The 20,536-nt window shown below is 49.6% G+C and overlaps 9 protein-coding genes across 10 annotated transcripts; 5 read left to right on the top strand and 4 right to left on the bottom strand.

Annotated features, from left to right (window-relative positions):
* Nucleotides 1-13: 13 nt before the first annotated feature.
* Nucleotides 14-606, bottom strand: H257_08070 (hypothetical protein). Its single transcript, XM_009833844.1, has 2 exons — nucleotides 342-606; nucleotides 14-286 (listed from the first exon to the last, which is right to left on the bottom strand). The coding sequence occupies exons 1-2, from the start codon at nucleotides 533-535 to the stop codon at nucleotides 133-135; spliced, it is 348 nt and encodes a 115-aa protein (XP_009832146.1). The 5' UTR covers nucleotides 536-606; the 3' UTR covers nucleotides 14-132.
* Nucleotides 607-777: 171 nt separating this feature from the next.
* H257_08069 (hypothetical protein) lies at nucleotides 778-2,780 on the top strand. Its single transcript, XM_009833843.1, has 3 exons — nucleotides 778-1,314; nucleotides 1,383-1,495; nucleotides 1,546-2,780. Exons 1-3 carry the CDS (start codon nucleotides 851-853, stop codon nucleotides 2,589-2,591), a joined length of 1,623 nt encoding a protein of 540 aa, XP_009832145.1. The 5' UTR covers nucleotides 778-850; the 3' UTR covers nucleotides 2,592-2,780.
* Nucleotides 2,781-3,015: 235 nt separating this feature from the next.
* On the bottom strand, nucleotides 3,016-3,962 carry H257_08068 (hypothetical protein; the record flags this gene model as incomplete). Its single annotated transcript, XM_009833842.1, has 7 exons — nucleotides 3,016-3,069; nucleotides 3,101-3,243; nucleotides 3,285-3,333; nucleotides 3,380-3,547; nucleotides 3,656-3,738; nucleotides 3,805-3,816; nucleotides 3,875-3,962. 7 exons carry the CDS (start codon nucleotides 3,960-3,962, stop codon nucleotides 3,016-3,018), a joined length of 597 nt encoding a protein of 198 aa, XP_009832144.1.
* Nucleotides 3,963-6,105: 2,143 nt separating this feature from the next.
* H257_08067 (hypothetical protein) lies at nucleotides 6,106-6,504 on the bottom strand (the record flags this gene model as incomplete). Its single annotated transcript, XM_009833841.1, has 2 exons — nucleotides 6,106-6,188; nucleotides 6,402-6,504. 2 exons carry the CDS (start codon nucleotides 6,502-6,504, stop codon nucleotides 6,106-6,108), a joined length of 186 nt encoding a protein of 61 aa, XP_009832143.1.
* A 235-nt stretch (nucleotides 6,505-6,739) lies between these two features.
* Nucleotides 6,740-7,431, top strand: H257_08066 (hypothetical protein; the record flags this gene model as incomplete). The annotated part of the gene is made up of 2 exons (XM_009833840.1): nucleotides 6,740-7,069; nucleotides 7,240-7,431. 2 exons carry the CDS (start codon nucleotides 6,740-6,742, stop codon nucleotides 7,429-7,431), a joined length of 522 nt encoding a protein of 173 aa, XP_009832142.1.
* A 2,456-nt stretch (nucleotides 7,432-9,887) lies between these two features.
* H257_08065 (hypothetical protein) lies at nucleotides 9,888-11,876 on the top strand. Its single transcript, XM_009833839.1, has 9 exons — nucleotides 9,888-10,028; nucleotides 10,076-10,556; nucleotides 10,626-10,701; nucleotides 10,751-10,815; nucleotides 10,871-10,994; nucleotides 11,160-11,249; nucleotides 11,314-11,369; nucleotides 11,431-11,472; nucleotides 11,579-11,876. Exons 1-9 carry the CDS (start codon nucleotides 9,919-9,921, stop codon nucleotides 11,780-11,782), a joined length of 1,248 nt encoding a protein of 415 aa, XP_009832141.1. The 5' UTR covers nucleotides 9,888-9,918; the 3' UTR covers nucleotides 11,783-11,876.
* A 346-nt stretch (nucleotides 11,877-12,222) lies between these two features.
* H257_08064 lies at nucleotides 12,223-12,979 on the bottom strand. 2 transcript variants are annotated; one of them, XM_009833837.1, is made up of 4 exons: nucleotides 12,865-12,979; nucleotides 12,608-12,791; nucleotides 12,483-12,541; nucleotides 12,223-12,439 (listed from the first exon to the last, which is right to left on the bottom strand). In XM_009833837.1, the coding sequence occupies exons 1-4, from the start codon at nucleotides 12,946-12,948 to the stop codon at nucleotides 12,362-12,364; spliced, it is 405 nt and encodes a 134-aa protein (XP_009832139.1). In that variant the 5' UTR covers nucleotides 12,949-12,979; the 3' UTR covers nucleotides 12,223-12,361. The 2 variants fall into 2 exon arrangements, with proteins under 2 accessions (XP_009832139.1, XP_009832140.1); XM_009833838.1 differs by having other exon boundaries at nucleotides 12,483-12,791.
* A 1,885-nt stretch (nucleotides 12,980-14,864) lies between these two features.
* Nucleotides 14,865-16,825, top strand: H257_08063 (hypothetical protein). The gene is made up of 2 exons (XM_009833836.1): nucleotides 14,865-15,662; nucleotides 15,867-16,825. Exons 1-2 carry the CDS (start codon nucleotides 14,942-14,944, stop codon nucleotides 16,712-16,714), a joined length of 1,569 nt encoding a protein of 522 aa, XP_009832138.1. The 5' UTR covers nucleotides 14,865-14,941; the 3' UTR covers nucleotides 16,715-16,825.
* Nucleotides 16,826-18,004: 1,179 nt separating this feature from the next.
* H257_08062 (hypothetical protein) lies at nucleotides 18,005-20,347 on the top strand. Its single transcript, XM_009833835.1, has 2 exons — nucleotides 18,005-18,792; nucleotides 19,515-20,347. The coding sequence occupies exons 1-2, from the start codon at nucleotides 18,075-18,077 to the stop codon at nucleotides 20,291-20,293; spliced, it is 1,497 nt and encodes a 498-aa protein (XP_009832137.1). The 5' UTR covers nucleotides 18,005-18,074; the 3' UTR covers nucleotides 20,294-20,347.
* Nucleotides 20,348-20,536: the final 189 nt, after the last annotated feature.

The following is a 20,536-nucleotide window of genomic DNA, read 5'->3' as shown; positions in this document are numbered from 1 at the left end:
AACCCTAGCCTTTCACGACTACCAGTGCATACGTACTACCCTTGAGTCTGCTCTCGGTAGCCAAATCTCACGAAACGACCAGCCAGCGCTATTGTATTGTGAAGCGCACACCAGACAGTTGCATTGATTGCATTAACGATAAAATATCTTTTGGATCGACGGAGAAGAGCCAAGGTGGCGGTCATTCGAATGTGCCGAGTTGATGCCATGGTTGGTGAGGTTGTCGTTGAGGATCAACGGCTCAGAGTACGTGACAAATCCTTGCTGGTAAAGAGAGCTCAAGTGCCTACAATATAAACACCGAGTGAATACCACGTAGAACGGTCGAGGGAGTGTCGTACCGCCGGTGGTAGATGTAGGAACCTCCGGTGCAAGCGCAGAGAAAGAAAAGAACGGCAAACCAAAACCACCACATCGCGAGCCATTCTAGCCCGTCCGAGCTACAGATGCGTACTCCATCGCTGCGTAGCCAGCACTCGGCCATGCACAAGTCAATGGTGGTCGATGCCACGACGACGAAAGCGAGGGGTCGCATGACTGAAGTCGTGGTGAAGGGTGGATCTTCTGACCTTTTGGAATTGCCACCAAAGATCGAACAGGCGCTACTCACGAACGTATTTCAAATTCATTTTAAACAATCAATTTTAAGGGAGAACAACGAAGTACTTTAATATTTTTTACTACGTAAATGAATGAAGTTTCAATTTAAAAACCATAAATATATTATAATTACCAAGGATAGTTTATTTTAAATGAAGGATTATTTCGGATACACATCCGGAATCCTGTGTGGGATCCAACAAAGCGGGTCAACAGCGGGACGGAAGCGGTCTCGAGCGATTGCTTTCCCATGGATCCATCGCTGCAGCGCACCTTTCGCGGCCACAAGTCGGGGGTGGAGTGCCTTTCGTACAGTCCCAACATGCGGCAGTTGGCGTCAGGGTCGTTGGACTGCACGGTGATGATCTGGAACTTCAAACCCCAAATGCGCGCGTTTCGGTTCCTGGGGCACAAGGGACCGGTGTTTGACGTCCAGTTCGCGCCATCGGGGGATCTTCTAGCGTCAGCGTCACAGGACCGTTCCGTGCGGCTGTGGATCCCGTCCGTGAAGGGAGAGTCACACATGATCAAGGGCCATGCCGGTGGGGTGCGGAGTGTCGACTTCTCGTACGACTCGGCCGAGCTGCTCACGGCGTCCGACGACAAGTCAATCAAACTGTGGAGTCTGCCCACGAGGCGCTTTGTGTGCTCGTGGAACGGCCACAGCAACTGGGTGCGGTCTGCGCGATTCAGTCCCGACGCCCGCGTGTTGGTGTACGTAGTATCCCTTCAAGTGTCCATAACGATTCCATGAACTCATCCCTCACATACGACCTCCCTAGATCTGGCAGCGACGACAAGACCGTCAAGGTATGGGACAAGGCGACACGCAACTGCCTCGCCACGTTCTTTGACCACAGCGGCATCATCAACGCCGTGCGCTTTCATCCTGACGGTACGCTCCATGCTCAGTCGTCCCCATCTTCATGGTGACGCTTCGTTTAGGCAACACCGTGGGTGCATGTAGCTTTGACCACACGTTCAACCTGTGGGACATCCGGTCGCACAAACTCATCCAGCACTACCCCGCGCACGACGGCAGCGTCACATCGATCGACTTTCACCCGTCCGGCTACTACATCGTGTCCACATCCACAGACGGCACCATTAAGCTATGGGACATCCGGGAAGGCCACCTCCTGTACACCATGCACGGCCACAACGGCGCGGTCAACTGCGCGACGTTCTCGGCCGACTCGAAGCTCACGGCGACAGGGTCGGTGGATGCGCTCGTGATGCTGTGGGACACTGACTTGGACACATGTTTGCATGCAAACGACACGCACTTTCCCACGGCGTTGCCCAAATCCAAAGTGTTCAAGCATCACTCTCCTAGTCGTCAACCTCCGTCGTCGCCCAGGTCCCCTGCGTCCCCCCCGCCTCTGCCACCCCATCATGCGATTCCACACGCTTCCTCTCAACCCCCCACCACATCCACTAGACCTACTAGTACGAGTACTACTAGTACTACTACACCTACTTCCTCGCAGACCAGACAAGGGCACCGCCGGTCGCCGAGCCAGGACTACTTGAATCCGTCGGCGATTGTCCACACTATGGCTTCATCCCAACATGAATTCGCCGATGGTGCATATGGCCACGACGAGAATGACGAGCTCGACATTCAAGATGTGCATGCGTCCGCGTCGTCGTTGCCCCAAGTGCCGTCGCCGCCTCGGGTGATGCCGCTTCCATCGGCGTCCGCTTCCCCTCCTCCACGACGGAGTTCGACGTCCTCGTCATCCCTGCACCGACGGGAGGCAGACGAAAACTCACCAGACCACCACCACCTCACGGCAACGTTTGACCACATTGTGGGCCAACTGGAGATCATCACTCGGACTTTGGGGATATTAGAAGAACGCTTGTGCCATGTCGAAGACCGCGTGTCTGACGTGACGAGGGTGCAGAGCCAAGTGCTGCGAACTGTCAACATGCAGCAGCAGGCGCCTCCCTCGGGCGATTCGACGTTGCATCCGCATGTCGAATAAGCAACAATGAAGTACCACAGTACTGTAGTTGTACTAGTACACGGACTATCCATGCCATTATAGCAGTGCGTTTATTAGCGAGTGAAGGCAAGTATGTAGTATATATTAATAGTTGGGCGTTGTACTACAATACTAGTATTACACTTCCTCCTACTTAGTAGTACTACTACTAGTAATGCAGCCAACTCCACCGATAGTAGTACTACTATCGGTGGAGTTAGTAGTACTACTATCGGTAGAGTTGGCTGCATTAACAGTAAAGCATGATCATCGCAAAAAGAAACAGTCGTTAATGTCGAACAATCGATCCTAGTATTCTGCATTAAAGAACCTAAAAAAGAACACTCAAATGCATGCATTCTTTCATGTTGAAGGACACACATTCTGATTCGTGTTGGTGCTAGATACATACAGTCTTGTTAGGTTATTGGATCGCACACCCGCAGCCGCATCGACGGACGTCTTCGGTTTCCTCCACCTACACACGCAGCATGTTAGCATGATCATACCGGATCATGGATATTGAAGCGATGATCACGTTCCTCTTTGGCCTTGGGCAGGACGGAGGGTACTACTCCTGGAGCCTTGGGAGACAAGTCGCCGTCGTCCCCCGCGCCGGCGGAAGCGGCGGCATGCAGGAACAGCGCATCGTCTACAAACACATGAGTATGGAATCGATGGAGGAAGCGCTACCTCCGTTGGTTTGGGCGACGACGCCACCCTTTTGACGCCACACCAGCGCCTGCAACAACATGAGAAACGCCATGAGTGGACATGGGGGAGCATACCTCGACCCAGAGCGCCGCTTCCTCCTGGTGCTTGGCTTTGATCGTGTATATTCTTTCGTTGAGCTCGATGGAGAACAGCCCAGGGCCGTCGTCCGTGTCCTCCGGTAGGGTCACGATCTCGCCCACTTGCGGCAAATTCAGCGCCGCAAGTAACTTTTGCCCTTGTTTCTAGACACGCCATGTGAGATATTGTCTCCGTTTGATGGTGACGATGCTGTACGTTTCCGCCATGTTGTTCGACATGGAGAGGTACGTAGGTGGAGGAGATGTTTGTACCTTGTAATACGTGAGAAAGCACCCGTTCGTCTCAAACCATCGCTTCTGCCACTTGCCGTTGCGCGTCTTCTTCAAGAGGTAGCCTACATGAAGATCCAACAGGTGAGCTTCCGCCATTCCGAGGGAGGGAGATGGAAGGATGTGGGTACCTCGCAGTTCCTCTAGACACAACATCGTCCGTGAGTCCTTATCATCCTTCCTCCTTCATGCATGATGTACCTGTCTGATAGGATGTGACCATGGGCGCATCGTCTGACGGATCTTGGCCGCCCACGAGTGGCGTCTTCTTGTCCTCTAGGTGGTCCATTCTTCGTCACTTGACTTGAAAACGGCAGATGGTCGTTTACGCCACGCTGCTGGGTTGTAGGTTGGTTTGACTTGATGTTTGTATACTCGTAATAATGTTCGATCCCGTCGATTCAAACTATATAGGAATTTGTATGAAACTCCACTTAAGTGTTCTGTAACATGGCAAGATGAACGAGCTGATGGCAGTACCACCACTCATACGGTACTGCACGAGCTAGATTCCATCATTAGCTTGTCATAGCCATGCCTAGCACCCATGGAGTATGTACCCTAAGCGATAGTAGGCAAGCATTGGGTATGCCCTATTTTACGGCAATATATTAACCCAATCAAAACTTCATTATATTGCTTTTTTAACCAATCCAAACGTTGTATTGTTGCAGTGGATCATCAGGTAGAATCTCGAACTTCTGCCCTGCTCATTGCATTATACAAGTAAGCTTAGTAATGCTGGCTGGAACCGTCGTTATAGGCTTACGATACATATGACTCGAGTGGTATCATTCGCGAAGAATGTCGACATGCATCCTTTTACTCATGTGTCATAACGCAGTGTGGCCTCAGGTTCAAAAAAAAAGAATAGTATAACTTTTTCTGTACCTCGGCCAAAATAAGTTATTGCCTTGACTGCAGGTTACCTCCTCTGTCCCACATTTACTCTTAACACGGAACTTCTCATCGACCCCAAAAATTCATTTCTTTACTAAATTCAATACAAGATATCGTATTTTGAAGACCATAAAAAAGTAAAGGAATAGTTCATTGGCTGATAGCCTCCAAAATTCAAATCTCGCGCTCTAAATCGGCTTCGAATCTCCTCCACCCGAATAAAATTACACCACATACCCAAATCAACTCAACGCATTTAGGCATTCCTCCATAGAGGAAAGCCAGTCCGTGGCGCTTTCACAAAAACGGCTGCGGAGGTTGGCATCACCCGCCGAACAGTTACATACAGTGCTGGTCAGTCAAATTGGACATACCCTTCATGTCGTCTAAACGAACAAGAATGGACATGGTACAAATCTAGCCTGCAGTCAATCTACCCTTGTGGCTATCACTGTCGACTTTGTTCAACCTGGATAGTATCAAGATCAAAGGTACGGCTCAAAAAGTACGAATTGCCAAATTTGAGTACTTTTTGCCTGGACAGTCAAATTGGACACACTCACTTCATATATTGCCATCCCAGAGTCACAAAACACAAAATCAATCACTGTATTGCACTTCAATCCTTCGTAGAAGCCCCCTGGGCCTGCAGGACAGCGATACAACGAGATTTCATGGACCCTAAAAGCTTCATGAGGAACTCCTTGTCTATGAGTTCCCATTGACGCAAATTTTCTTTCTTCAGGTCTCGAATCGTGGCAAATTGGCGTCCATTTGCATACACCTTCCTCGCCAAGTAGCCCCACACGTTTTCGATCGGATTCACAGTCTGTCAGGACCGGCGACAAAGCAGATCAGCCCAAACGTGGAATATCTTGCTCGGCCAAAAACGCCTTGGTCTCTTGACTCGTGTGAATGCTGGCATTGTCCTGTTGTAAAACGTATCCATCAGGATGGGACGCATGCACAAAAGGTATAAGATAGTTGGTAAGCGTGTAGCTATACGCAAATGAGTTTTGGCGCCCCTCCAACACCCCAACTTCAGTGAGCCCCTTGCGGGAAAAACCCGCCCAGATCATCACGCTATCGCCTCCGTTCTGACGGCTCAAAAACGACTGCTCTTCCTTGTGAAGATCATGCCAGTAATACAGTAGACCGTCTGGGCCGTCCAGGTTGAATTTCTTCTCATCGGAGAAGACAGCTTGGTTCCACACAAGTCCGAGGTCGACGAGGGACTTTGCCCACACAACTCGAGCCAGCTTGAGGGCCGCTGTGAGCTTTGGTGTCGGCTTGCGTTTCTTGTACTTGGGGTGGGGAGACTTGGAAAGCAATTGCCGCACTGTACGCTCAGAAACGTCGAGCTGAAGGTCGTGCTTGAGTCGTGAGTAGCTTGAGTCTGCCTTGGACGCAGCGGGTAGAACGGTCCTTTGGTCACGAATGTTCAACTTGGGCAGCGCTCCACCACGTGGGAGAGTGCCATAGAGTTCAGGCTCTCGCATTAAGCGTCTGACCGCTCCATGCGAGAGCATAAGCTATTTGGCAATGCGACGAATGGACCATTCTGCCTTGTGGAAGGCGAGGATGGCCCCGCGCTCTTCTTCGGAGAGTCGAAGACCTTTAGGAATCTATAGAGGTTGGGTAAGCCTTATTGGATGTTTAGATGGTTCTACCTCGTCGTTTGGCTGTCAATGAATGAGTAGAAGTGATGAAATCGGTACTCTGTCCAATTTGGGTGTCCAGCTTTTTGTCCAGTCGATTTTTTTTTCTCGTAACTTGGCCAGTATTCATGTTCTTGAGTATTTAAAAAGACAATACAGTACACTATTACCGGGGTCCAGGAGCTTGTGCGTGCTGTGCCTGCCGACCAGAGGTCGACCATGCGGGACATATCCGCCGCGACAGGTCTCACCATGGGCACCCTCAGCCGTCATCTGAAACGTGCAACGTTCGAAAGTCGGTCAACTCGCATTTAGCCGATGCTGACTGACAACAACAAGGCGCAACGCGTAGAATTTTTAGACCCTCGAATTTGAGCCTCTATGGGACGTGGTTCATATTGACGAGAAGTGGTTCAACGCTGACAAGGCCAGACGCAAGACCTACCTCGCGCCTGGCGAAACCCTTCGTGCTCGCTCTTAGAAGAGCAAGCGGTTCATTCCCAAGGTGATGTTCTTGGCTGCTGTCGCTCGACCCCGCTATGATGTTGGCCGTGGTGAAATGTTCAACGCCAAACTGGGCATGTGGCCTTTCGTGCAGCTTTCTCCCGCCGCCCGCAACACTCGCAACCGTCCAGCTGGTACTATGGTCACCACGCTCGTCAACGTGAATGCTGTCGTGTATCGAGACTTCATGATTCACAAGGTCGTACCTGCAATCAAGGCATCGTTTTCGAGTGCACACAAGCACATCGTACTTCAACACGACAATTCAACGCTGCATGGATCCGTGACTGACCGGGAGCTCGAGGCAGTGTCCACAGATGGCTGTAAGTTTGTGGTTCGTTCGCAACCTCCGAACAGCCAGACTTGAACGTCTTGGATATAAACGTATATACATTGTACGTAGTGTAGACGACTCGCATCTACATGACACAGTCAGAAAGATGCATGGGCAAGGTCGCGCACCTTCAGACGTAGCGGACTCGTTGCGGATCTCACGACCGACAGATTTTCTGGAACCCCGAAGACCTCCAGAAACCCCGTCGATGGGAGCTCATGCACACCGCCGACGACTCGCATCTACACGACACAGTCATAGAGATGCATGGGCAAGGTCGCGCACCTTCAGACATAGCGGATCTCACGACCGACGTTGACTCCAGCTTATTACTGGAGCTTGTGGGGGGAGATGTGAAATGACGTCATTAGCACCACCCAGTGAGGACGTACATGGGTGTACTGTATTGTATGTTTTATATGGTTGATTGTATTGGATTGAAACATTACATAGTACGATGTGTGCATTAATGGTTCCTGTACTGGTTACAAAAGGGACCGAGTACCGTGTGCCCACAGTACTGTTAGCAATCAGCCCCATGTACGACGCCCTCGATGAAGCCCACAACATAGCCGATGTCCAATTTCAATACGTCATGCGCGGCATTGGAACCTCGAGAACAAGTTTTGACGCAACAATCCGGTATTGATTTGATGGGCGAACCATGGAAGAGTTTCATGGCAGCGGTGGCAGGCACCAGGACGCCATGCGATCCGAGTTGTTTCTCCGTGCAAATCCTTCGTCCCAAGTCGGTGCAAGCCAATCGTTGGTCTTGAGTCCAACTTCCATCCACCACTCTATCGTACCACTCGCCCGGCTGGAAGACATATTTTCAATCGAACGTGTCGTCAACATCAATACCAGTTACTTCGATGTTTGGACGTTCATCGAATTGTGCTTCACTAGCGAGACCGGCATCGTAAACCAAGACTTCGTACGCGTTGCACTCATTAACCATGCCACTGAAACCGTTTGTCTGTCGATCATTGAACAAGCCATCAAGTTGTAAGTTTCACCTGTGCTCCCAGGCGCATTACAATCGGTTCAGCTCCTTGGCTGTATGTCGCGTGCACCGAACAGTGTGACCCCAGTCTTCGACGCGGTGCTCACCAATGTTGATGATGCTGAGCGAACCACTGAACTTGCTCAAGCGTACAAGTAGAATTCGCAAGGTACTACCACCGAGACTCATCATGCTGTCCTGCAAGTCAAGTACCGGTCAGGTGCTTCTGTACAAGTGCAAAAACACAGCTTGATTGCGGCCACGACGCTGGTGCGTGGTTTGGTGCTCTACGTGTTGGTCACGAATACGTACGTACTCGAATGCGCTGAACGACGTTCCACTTGCCGAGACTTTCAATGGCTCCCATTTCATTCAACGTTTGAAGCACACTGATTTGATCAAAAAGGCCGGACGTTAGATCCAATTGGATTTGCTCAAATCCATTCAACATGTACTGTACAATGGATGCCTACGTTGCCACCAGAATTGACTTAACCGCAGCCGAAAGTTGGCGTTTCCACTTTCTCAACATCCATATTTGGTTCAAGGTAGACATAACCTTGCATGAAGACCACACTATCGTGACAATCGTCCTCCAAGTTGACGAGGCAGCTCACGACTTCCCTTTCGTCGGTCTGAGTGGCTCCAAGAACGATGAGCTCAAGGAACAATGGGCAGCGGCTGCTCAGCTCGCGATTCTATCAACAATGTACACGACGCGAGGCTCAAGGCTCAAGTAAAAGCATCCCCACCCCTGACGCTAAACCCAAAACTCTAAAACCAGATCTAAATAGGGATCACGCAAAATAATTTAGCGTTTTTCATCATATTTCACACCGGTTGCCAAACAGGATTGAACACTATTCGCAATGGATGCACGACACCAAGCATCAGAATTGCCTGGATAAAAGTAGTTCAGGGCAAAGCATGCCAACAAGTCAGTGAGTGAACTACTAGCAGGGAATATCGCTCAGAAAGCCGCATCCGTTGCCAGTACTAATGCGGTTGCGACCTATAATCGCGGTTACGCTTACATGCGCTTGAAAACGAACCGATACACAGCATTTGATTGATAGTCTACGCATGAGTTAATAGAAGCCCAGAAGTCGCACTAGAGAGGAAGGGGGCATGCTTCGTTGGTCGAGAAACCAGTGTCTGTGATGTGGGCATCGTACACGAGCGAGCGGGTGCAGTGCTGGTACAACGTATGCAAGGCGCTGGTTCCACGTGACCTGGTCGTCCTTGCATCTGTTCAGGCGCCAACTTTTAGTGTGCTTCCTACAAGAATCGCAATAAGGTTAACATCGTCGGTCGGAGAGGTTGGAGCATGCCGAAGGACGACTGCCGTCATGGACAATGCGGCAGTCATCCTTCATCATACAAGCGTCACATGCCGTCGTGTCGATGAGACACACAAGATAGGACTCATAGACTCACTGTAACTTAGCGTTGAGCGGCGCTTTGCGCTACTGGGGCCACGAGGATACGCACGAACCTGTACTTGGCCGACATGGCGTCATGCCATTGCAACCAGGTAATCCTAAACGTGTTGGGAATTGTATGCACATGAAAATGTATTGCTGATTGTATGCTGGTCAGAACTCTAACCAATCTGAAGAATAATCTGACTTTAGCGCGCCGAATAGCGTCAACGCTAGAATTTACAGTTTGAGTCCCGGATTAAAAAGCTAAAATCTGACTGAAAAAACACAGTTTTGGAGTTTTGAGCGCCACAAGCTGTAAGTTACATCAATCAATCATTTCCGTAACGATGTGAAATCGATTGGTGAAAGTGAATTATTTGGACCAATCAGAGCACGAAGCACACGATTGCAAGTCATCATCAATGCTGGGGCGACGTGATCGCGTGGTGCCATCGCCCCGCGGCGACGGAGTAGTCCGCCATGATGACCAGTTGCAACCTGCCCCGACAAGCTCTGCTTCCAATTGTCTTAAGTACTGTCTATATGACGTGGCACGTTGTAAGCTTACTCATTCTCCAGGGTCGTCGTGGCCTTGGTGGCGTGGACAACGTGGCAGCATCTGCTGCAAGTGTACCAGGGGGTTGTTCTGTTGCGCAAACGGTTTCCGCACCAGTCGTGGATCAAAGCCATTCGAAGTTCGTGGGTCTACGCGACGATTGTGTTTATGGGTGACGCAGGCAACCTCGTGTTTGGGCTGGCCTCGCCGACGCTGGCCCTTCGCACGCTGGCATGCACTCTGCGCCTGTCGACCAAAGACTTCAGCTATGGTCCCCACGAGCGCAACGTGTTGGATCTGTACGGGACTTCGTCGAAGGATGAGGATGACCTGAAGCCAGTGGTGATTTTCATTCACGGCGGCGCGTGGGCCCTCAGCTCCAAGTTCCATTACGGCGCTGTGGGCGAAACGCTCGAGCGCCATGGGGTTGTCACCGTCGTCCCTAGCTACCGCACGTTTCCTCATGGTGATGTCGAAGAAATGCTGGACGACCTCGAAGCGATTGTACGACCTCGTCCATGGCCACGAAAGAGCACATTTGTTTGCATCCACCCCCGTCACTTTGGTCCCTAGGTGAAGTGGACCGTGGCAAATATTGCCAAGCACGGAGGAGACCCTACCCGCATTACATTGAGCGGACACTCGTCTGGTATGCGCGACATATATACATGTCGACGGTGTTAAATCTGCACATGTAGGAGCGCAATTGTGTGCGTTGATGCTGGTCCAAGCTGCCATTCGTTGCAGCGCCGATTCCACCCAAGTGCGTACTATATCATACATATAACAAGTCAGTCCTGTCTCACTATTGGGCGTAGGTTGGCACCAACGACCGCAGCGTGGGGCTCCACGTTCAAGCGTTTATCGGACTTTGTGGGCCGTACGACATCACCGACCATTACGAATTCGAACGCCATCGCGCCATCATTCCATATGTGCGAGGTACGAATGTGCTGCTTTGCCGGTTGTGAAACCCCCTTTGGCATGGTCCATATTCAATATATTATTTGCCAAAGTTCAGTTTGCGTTTTCAATACTTCGAAGTATTCAAAGATCACTTTGCCTTTTTCACGAAATGGAGATTCCACCGTAACTTTATACCGGTAGCGCACGCCATATCGCCGCTGCATCCTTCGTTCCACGGCCCCCGACACTTTCACACGTTCAGTCCCCCGGCGTTGGTGTTAGACTCCCCCCGTACTACTATCGCTTCCAACATATATACTTTCACAAACGTATTCAGCTTTTCTTGCTGTGATAGTGTTACAAGCTTCATTTTTGCCCCCAATGTACCTGTTTCACGGCGAGGATGATTTTGTAAGGACTAGCGTACATACATACTCTATATATATGCGGGAAACTGACAGTATCATTGTAGGTCGTACCATTCAGCGCATCCGAAAAATTTGCCACGCATTTGGTAACAATATGGACAACTATATTTTCTTTCATATATATATATATATATATATATAAATTCTTTATGTTTTTTCAAGGTGGAATATCGTGTAACTATGTCGTCGTAGAATCAAATTGGAGCGACCGCCGTCGTGACACCATTTCCTCGTGGTCATGTGGAGATTCTGCTGGCGCTGATGGACGGGTACCCAGAATTGAATGCGATGATGTTGCAGTCGTTCCTGGCAGTGGTGACGGCACCCCGTTCGTCCAAGAAGCGGCCAAATCTGCGGCAAGGTGTAGATCACAGTATTCCCAAAAGTCACTTGTAATCGAAAGAAGCATGACGTTGTTGTACTTCCAGCTGCTGATACTTGTACAGCAGCTGGAAGTACTGTACAAACATGCCCATTTTCCGATATTCCAGTACACTGCAGTCAGGAAGGGGGTCTTTGAATGGGGTTATACTGTATACCATATCATTGTCCTCGTACACTCCCCCTAGTATTTTCGAGTGCTTATGGGGGTGAAAAGTTGTCGTTGCCATAACACACCAACAACAACCCCCCCTCCACTAAACATATACCCCCCTCCGCACCCCATTCTTCGTCGATATTGGCGAAAAATAGCAAGACCAGTATAGCTTTGGTTTAGGTCGTTGGAGCAACATCCTGACCTATCTTGTATTATCCATAGGATGCAATGACATAATTAGACAAAACGAATATCGCCGTTGCGCGAGTGATCCTAATCCACCTACCTTGACGAGTTCGGATTTGTGTGCGAATAATATTCGCAGATTGCGCACACGCGTTTTCATTAAGCTGGTCGCCTTATCACAAACTGTTCTAACCCAGCTCCTCTCCACATCGCGTTAGACCCCTGTCAGTCCCGTCGACGCCTTGCCAAACTTAACTGGAACCGCCCCCCACGTGACGTTCATACATGGCTTGGCCCTTTTGCTTGGCAGCTTCCCCCATGTCCTTGAGCTAAATCCCCCGTGAGTTCCACAAGTCATTCACGATACCTCACCGTGTCTTGCGCACTCTCAGCTGACCCCTTCATCTGCTGCGCCTTGTCCTTCATGGTACCTTGCGCCTGCTCCGTCTTGTCCGCCATTGTCCCCTTCGTCTGCTGCGCCTTGTCCTTCATCGTACCTTGCGCCTGCTCCGTCTTGTCCGCCATCGTCTCCTTCGTCTGCTGCGCCTTGTCCTTCATGACATCGTGGGCTTCCGAAGCCTTGTCCTTGGCGGATGCATACGAGCCCTGCGCACTCTCCTTGATGGAGCTTGGGGCGTCCGACGACGGCTGGTCAGTTTCCTTCATGATGGAGCTCTTCACCTACACATGTGCCGTACATGCGGCGGCTGAGTCAAGGGAAAGTCGTGTAGTATTTATGTATACTTCGAAATACCTTGTTCATTCCAGATTGGACCTGGTCCATTCCAGCTTGAGCTTTATCGATCCCGGATTGCAATGTTTCTTTAAACTTATCCATGTCTTTGCGTTTTCCAAAATGAGCAACGTTGGTGGGTTGGCCTCAAGAGCAAAAGAAAAGACGCTCCAACGGTTCCATCTCTAACGACCGAATCGTCAGTCTAACGGTATTTGACAACCTAAACACGACCAAGTCCCAAGATCGTCACGTTTGAAACTGCCGTTGAGCACACTATTTTTTACACACACACACACTAATACTAACGTTATCAAACTATCAAACACAACATCGTACTAAGCTTGGGGTGGGAGAAGGGAGGTCACACTATTTACCTACACACACTAAAACACGACATTGGATAGAGTCACACAATAGGTGAAGTGATGGACGCACGAGAACGTACGCGTATGTACCAGCCAAGGGACAAGGAGTTGCCGATGCATTTCTACTTGCAATGCCGTGCGTATCGCCACGTTGCACGACTGTGTCAACGTCAACTCCATGGTAATAGTGGATTGGCATGGCATTATTTATGTATTCCAATTTACTGTTAAGCATCAAAATAATCAAAAACATAAATATAAATTCGAAACAAATCGATATATTACTCTATTGTCGATTTTCTTCAAATTTCCCAATTTTGCATGTTTCGTTCATATTGTCATATTTGCTGTACAGTAGTACCCCACCTAAACCTCTATAACCAGATAAGTTCAGGAGAAATCAGATATAGGTGTACAGAAATTGTCTGGAAAAACAGTGAAAATTGAGCATCATTCCTGATCAATTCTTTTTACCATAACTTCTCAGATATTCTAATTAGGACTGTCTAAGCATTGAAATCGGATTTCTAGTGAAATCTCTACCTGGAAGTACACCCATCGTCAAGGCAATAACCTAATTTGACTGAGATACAGTTGTTCAAGGCTCAACAAAGTGAAACCTATCAATCATTTCCAATCGGAGGTATGTATTAATAGTATAAGATTTAATTATCATAACTATGTAAAGGAGACAGCGGGATGTCGTTACACCATTCATGCAGGTCGCGCAGGGAACATGCCGAACGTCCGCGCTCGCTTCAGCATCCAAGACCAAGGGCTGTAGGAACAGTGCGACGCAAATGTGACCACTTGCTCGTGTACTCATTCTCCAGTCGAAAGTACTGTAGTCGATCGATCGAACCACTGACACACTACATTCAGCCTCGACCTTCGAAGTACCCCCATCACCACAAGGTGCGGCTGCGCTGGGGGTTACGGCGGCGGGAGGTCTGGCTGTCGTCGACGTCGACGTGGCGCACCACAAAACGGTTTGCATCGGTTCGGTCCCCGTTAGCGGAATTCGGCGTAGAGGAGGTCGACATACATACTCGCGCGCGGGTGACACGACCGGGTGCATGTGCGTCGCAGTATCGTGCATGAACCAATCCAATTGGTGGATCTGGACGCGCAACTCGCGATTCGCCCAGTACGCGTCGTCGTATTGTCCGTCCTAAAACGCCATGGATATGAAAGGTTGCAGGTGTCTGACTCATATAAGCGTCCGACACGTATTACGCTAGACGGTACAAATTCCACGACAACATGCTCGTGGATTCCTGAAAAAGTCTCACGAGGTTCGCCGTCAATTCGAGCTTCAGGAGCTCTTGAGCTTTGAATTTCTTTTCCTCGCGGTACTTCTGGTGTCGCCCATGCTTCTGTGTTGTTCTCTCGCTGTGTTCGACCTTTTCGTCGTCGTGCTCGCTCCAACTCGCCGTGGTCGACGTCAAGGAGCCAGTCGTCTCTTGCCAGGGAAAACGGCGTCGCATTGGACATTTCAAGTTTGGTAAGAATTATCAGATTGAAATGATATATTTCAATGATGCTTTTTTTCAAATTTTGTGCGGTGAATTATTTTGTGCAGTTCACTAAACACACTGCCAACAACTAACTTATTCCCATGTTTTTATTATATTTTTGTAAAACAAACGTGGAGTTTTATATTAATATCCTTGTCGCTCTCCCATACAGTCATACCACGTCAGCAAACCACCGCATTGGAGATTAAGCCGATGAGAATCACAGCCACCGCCGCGGCGTTGGCTACCGCCCTATGTGCATTGACGTCGGCAGAGGAAGCACAAGCAGGCACGAGTGCCCCCACGCCAACACCATTCGGCGTCACGCACACTCTGTCGTACCAGAACCACGGCGACGACCCGTACAGCAAGGACAAGAAGGCGCCGAACACCGACGTGACGCTCTACCCCGAGACGCAAAACATCCCGTTGGACCCGACATTGTCGCACCTTCGCCCGCCTCCACCGCGCATCCCGTCCTCCTTCGACATCTTTGTTGGCCTCTCCGTGTTCCGCGACGGCCTTCGGTGCGGGTACACCATCTTCACAGGGTTCAAGCGCGCGCGCAACCCGGACCGGTTGTACTTCGGCATTGTAGACCAAGTCAACCCCGACGACTTGAAGTGCCTCGACGAGTACTGCAAGCTGGCAAAGGTGGAATGGCCGGACGACGAATGCAAGTACAAGTCGCATATTCGTGTGGATGAGCACTTGGCCGACGACTCGCGCGGGCCAACGTTGGCGCGCCATTACCAGCAGAAATTAGTCGGCGACCAAGAGTTCTGCTTGCAGCTGGATGCCCACAGCGTGTTCACGAACGACTGGGACGTCGGCATGATGCAGGACTGGACAACCCTCAACAACGAAATGGCCGTCCTCACGACGTACTTGCATAACCTGAACGACTTTATCGGGGACGATGGCACGAACAAGCGTACGTTACTCAATCTTGCATGTCGTAGGTTTGGTTGTGATGCTCTGGGAGTGTGCCACGTCATACATTGCATCATCGTGTTGATTTTGACATATTATATGCGACGCGTGGTTGAAATCAAGAGTACCCATTCCACGACTACGATTGCGTTACCCATATCTGGCAACTGCTACAGAACTCTGACTTTGCATTGCATGTATGTAGCCCCGAACCACTTGCCGCACATTTGCCAAACCATGCGCGGCGGCAACGGCCTCGTCCGTAGCATCGGCGCCGACCTCATCCTGCAGCCCAAGCATCCTCAAATGTCTGCATTGTGGGGCGCGGGGCTATCGTTCAGCAAGTGCCATGCCGAAAAGCGCGTTCTCGTCGACAACCACAACCACTGGGTGTTTGATGGAGAAGAATTCCTGCGCGCGTCGCATCTGTGGACGCACGGGTACGACTTGTACTCGCCCAGTAAAGTTGGATCGGTCGTGTATCACAACTACACGTCCGTGCCTGCGCGCTTTGAGCATGTGAAAGTGGACCAAGCGCTCAAGACCAAGGAGCAAGAGATGGGTATCAACCGCTTCAAGTTTGTCGTGGGGTGGCCGTTCCAGGGGTTGCTGGATTCGTTCGACCTGGAAAAGTACCCCTGGGGCACGGCGCGAACGCTGCAGCAGTACCTCAACTTTTCAGGCATCACGTTTGAACCAGGACAGAAGGATAAGGGGTCGTGCAAGCAGTTGCATTGGGTGCCATTCTCCGACCCGACCTCGGTTGAAGCGCTCGTTCCAGGCTACACCATGACTCCTCGTCGTTCTTCGCAATCCACAAAATCAACGGCTCCCCCCGTACTGGACTTGTCATCAGTGGCAAGTCCTGCCGAAGCTGTGGGAAGTGCTGGCACCCAAATGCTGCGGCAACAACGCAAGCCACATCATGTGAACGTCCTTTCCGTGGGAGTCGTCGTGATGGTCGTGCTGGGGGTGATCGTGTACACGAACGATGGTCTGTGGCGCCGCGTCCGCCGTCTCGTTCGCGCCAAGAAGTATGACACTGGACTCTAATCTCCACGCTATTTATGTGGTGGACTGGCTCGCGCAAATGTAAAAAACGATCGGGTTGTGGTATCTTCCGGATAATACGATACTTGATTGGGCAATTTAAAATTATCCGGATCTCTGTTTTACTTTTTACTGCGTACGGGTGGGTGGGTATACCGGTACATGTAGCCCTGACCCTCAGTCCCACTGTACTAGTACGAATTAATTAATTAATTTAATTCATATTCGATTTGATACAAATTTGGGGAGGGGGATCGCGCCGACCAAACCGATCCACAATCGATCTGATTGGTTGAATTTCATTTAGAAGGTTTTGATTGGCTTATAATTTTGAGCTCATCTACACGAAATTTCACTCGAACGCACAATATTACACAAGACAATCAATTTCAATGCTGTATTAATATTGCCGATATTGCCGATTTGGGCGAGGGATTGCACTACAGTATTAATAATAGACGTGGAACCGGGAGGAGGTTGAGGGTTCTAGTCCTAAATTTACTGTTAACTTTGTTTTACCCAACAGCTTTTTCCAACAACGAAGCTTTACAGTAGCGAGCGACGACGGAGCATAGCGTAGGTCATGTGTATAATTTTGTGCAGGCGTTGCCTGAGTGAGCCCCAGTCGTACACGTCATCGAATGTCCAATCAATTCCTCCCGTCAGGAAAAGCGGCAGGTAGGCCGAGGCAGTGCCGGAGGAGGCCTGTTCAACGACCAAGCACTTTTACTTGGTGTTTGTATGGCCCGAAATTAATTACCTACCTTACTGTTAATTAGTTATTCCGACCTGTGAATCGGGGGCGAGTTTTTACCGTCGTACTACTGTAGTATATATATATAGTACAGTACTGTACTTCGAAATAGTACGTATTTCGTAGTACTACAGTAGTACTTAAGTACTTATTAATATGCAGTGGGTATTAACAACATAAAAATGATAATCCGAAATATCTCCCTGTTTGGGCCTTTACGTATACGTAGTAGGTTGTAGAAACACTGACATTGCACTTGAAATCGGGGTGGATATTATTGACTTATTAAGGGAGATTTCGGAGATGACTTCTCTTTCTCTTTTACAGTGTTAATACGAAGTATTAATACATATTAATAGTACTACATTTAAGTGCAATTAAAATCCTATTTATACTACTATTAAGAGTACTACGTAGTAGAAGAATGCGGTATAAAGCTGTGTAAGCGGTGTACAATGTCTACTCACAGTGTAACGTGGCGTTGGCCAATCAAAACTGTCTGAAGTGGTCAATGAATGATACAAAAGCAAGAACGATTTGTTCGGAGACCACGCTCTTACAATCCGTGGAAGTCGTCATTTTGCAATTTGACAGCATACAGACAGTACCATGCGATTCTTTGGCGCACTTCCGTTGTCCGCTTTCGTCGTCATGGCGCTCCAGACACGGCTTGGTGCGATGGCGGGAACGTCCACCCCGGTGCCCTATGGAGTATTCCATACCCTGACGTACGAAAGTCACAACCCCAAGGATCCTTACGACCCAAACTGGAAGGAGCCGAAGATTGACGTGATGCTGTACCCAGAAACCCAAAACATCCCCGTCGACAACTTGAGCAAACATCTGCGTCCGCCGCCACCTCGGATTCCCGACAGCTACGACATCTTTGTTGGATTGAGTTCATTCCGCGATGGCGAGCGATGTGGGTACACCCTCTTCACTGGGTTTCTCCGAGCCATTCGGCCGAATCGGCTCTTCTTCGGTGTTGTGGACCAGGTCTTGGAGAACGATACGACATGTCTTATCGAATATTGCAAGTTGGCCCACAACGAATGGCCATATGACGACTGCAGGTTCAGGACCCAGATCCGCGTGGACGAACTCCACGCCGACTCGGCCCGCGGCCCCGTGTTTGCGCGCCACCATCAGCAGAAATTGATCCACGACGAGGAATTCTGTCTCCAAGTGGATGCACACAGTGCCTTTACTAAGGACTGGGACTTGGGCGTCGTGTCGGACTGGAAAGCCACGAACAACGAGATGGCTGTACTCTCAACCTACTTGCATGACTTGCACAACTTTATCAGCGACGACGGCTCCAACAACGGTGCGAACTATGATCTCTGCATGTGTTCCTATCCCTATTATCCATTTCCTGTTGTTGATATCAGTTTTCTATAAAAATATTTGCCCTTTTTACTACTACTACTACTAATTAGTCGACGACACTTTCGTAATTGTGTCTATATTGCGCTTTCAGCCAAAATTTCGATATTTGTGGTGTGTCATTAAATCGGTCGGTTTTTTTGTACTAACATTATTTGTATGTAAAATGTGTGAAGCCATTTATTATATTCAATTGTGGCAGGAATTTGATTGGCCACTTGACAGAGTTTTGGCTTTTGATTGGTCAATAGGAAAAAGATCATAATGTTTGTGTATATCTCGTTTGTATGAACATATCACTTGTAAATCCATTCACCATTGCCGTGTTGCTTTAATCGATCTTGATTCGTTTTCTACCTCGCGGGTTCATCTGGTGTCTTGTCCCTTGGTCGATATTGGCCTTTTACCCAAAATGTGGACTTTTGTGCTAAATCGCTAAATCTATCGATTCTTTGTACTGCAATTTGTACAAAAACAGGTGTGTGATAGGTGTCATATTAATTGAAGTCACACACTAATTCAGCATTGATGTTGATTTCCTGCAATCTGATTGCCTAAACATACATCGCTGCCGATGATTCATGTCGCTCCAGTTTAGAATATAAACTTTTGATTCCTCCAATATATTTTGGCATCTCCATCATATTGAGGTTTATTGTGTAGCTCCCGACCATTTGCCGCATGTGTGCCAAACCATGCGCGGCACGAACGGACTCGTGCGAAACATCGGCGCCGACCTGATCGTCGAGTCCAAGCACCCCCAGCTCAGTGCGTTGTGGGCGGCGGGGTTCTCGTTCAGCAAGTGCCATGCCGAGAAACGTGTGCCCGTCGACCCGTACATGCTGTGGATGTTTGAAGGCGAGGAGTTCCTGCGGTCGTCGCACCTGTGGACGGCTGGCTACGACATGTACTCCCCGTCTCGAGTTGGATCGGTCGTGTACCACAACTACACGTCGATCCCGGCGCGGTTCGAGGAGATGCAAGTCAGCGACGAAGCGGTGCGGACGCGGGAGCGGACGATGGCCGAGAACCGCTTTCGACTGGTGGTGGACTGGCCGTTTGAGGGCCCAGTCAACACGTTCGAGCTCACGACGACGTACGCCATGGGAAGGGCGCGGTCGCTGGACCAGTACCTCGAGTTTTCAGGCGTGACGTTCGCCCCAGACCAAGTGGATGCGCACACGTGTCGCCAGTTGTACTGGGTGCCGTACGCAGACCCGACCAGTGTCGAAATGTTGCTTGGCAACTGGCATATGGGTAACCGTGAAAAAGTTGCCGTGGGGGAAGGCACCGCCGCCCTTCGAAGCAGTGGGCGATCGTTTGACTACTTACCAGCGGATCACTCGGTCCTTGTCGGTGTGGGAGTTGTCTTGATTCTCATGGGGGGGTTCATGCATTCACGACAAACGAAGATCAAGCACCATGACAAGAGCGATGTATAATATATATAGTATGAACTAGATAATATTACTGTAATATATGCAGTGTGTATGTACTTCGAAGTACTGTATGTATGTAGCAAATGATAAAATGCAAGGTAAGTGACGAGATATGAACTGATGTAAGCGCTGTGGCCATACACATATATGGTGCTTGGCGACAGTTGAACATGTTTGGCGTCAAATGTAGCGCAATAGACACGACAGAGCTTTGAGAGTGCATCAATGGTACTGGAGACATCAAGT

The sequence above is a fragment of the Aphanomyces astaci genome (assembly GCF_000520075.1).
Source record: "Aphanomyces astaci strain APO3 unplaced genomic scaffold supercont1.17, whole genome shotgun sequence".
Classification (NCBI taxonomy): domain Eukaryota; phylum Oomycota; class Saprolegniomycetes; order Saprolegniales; family Verrucalvaceae; genus Aphanomyces; species Aphanomyces astaci.
The sequence above is the reverse complement of the archived record's forward strand: the minus strand, read 5'-3'. Positions and strand labels throughout refer to the sequence as shown.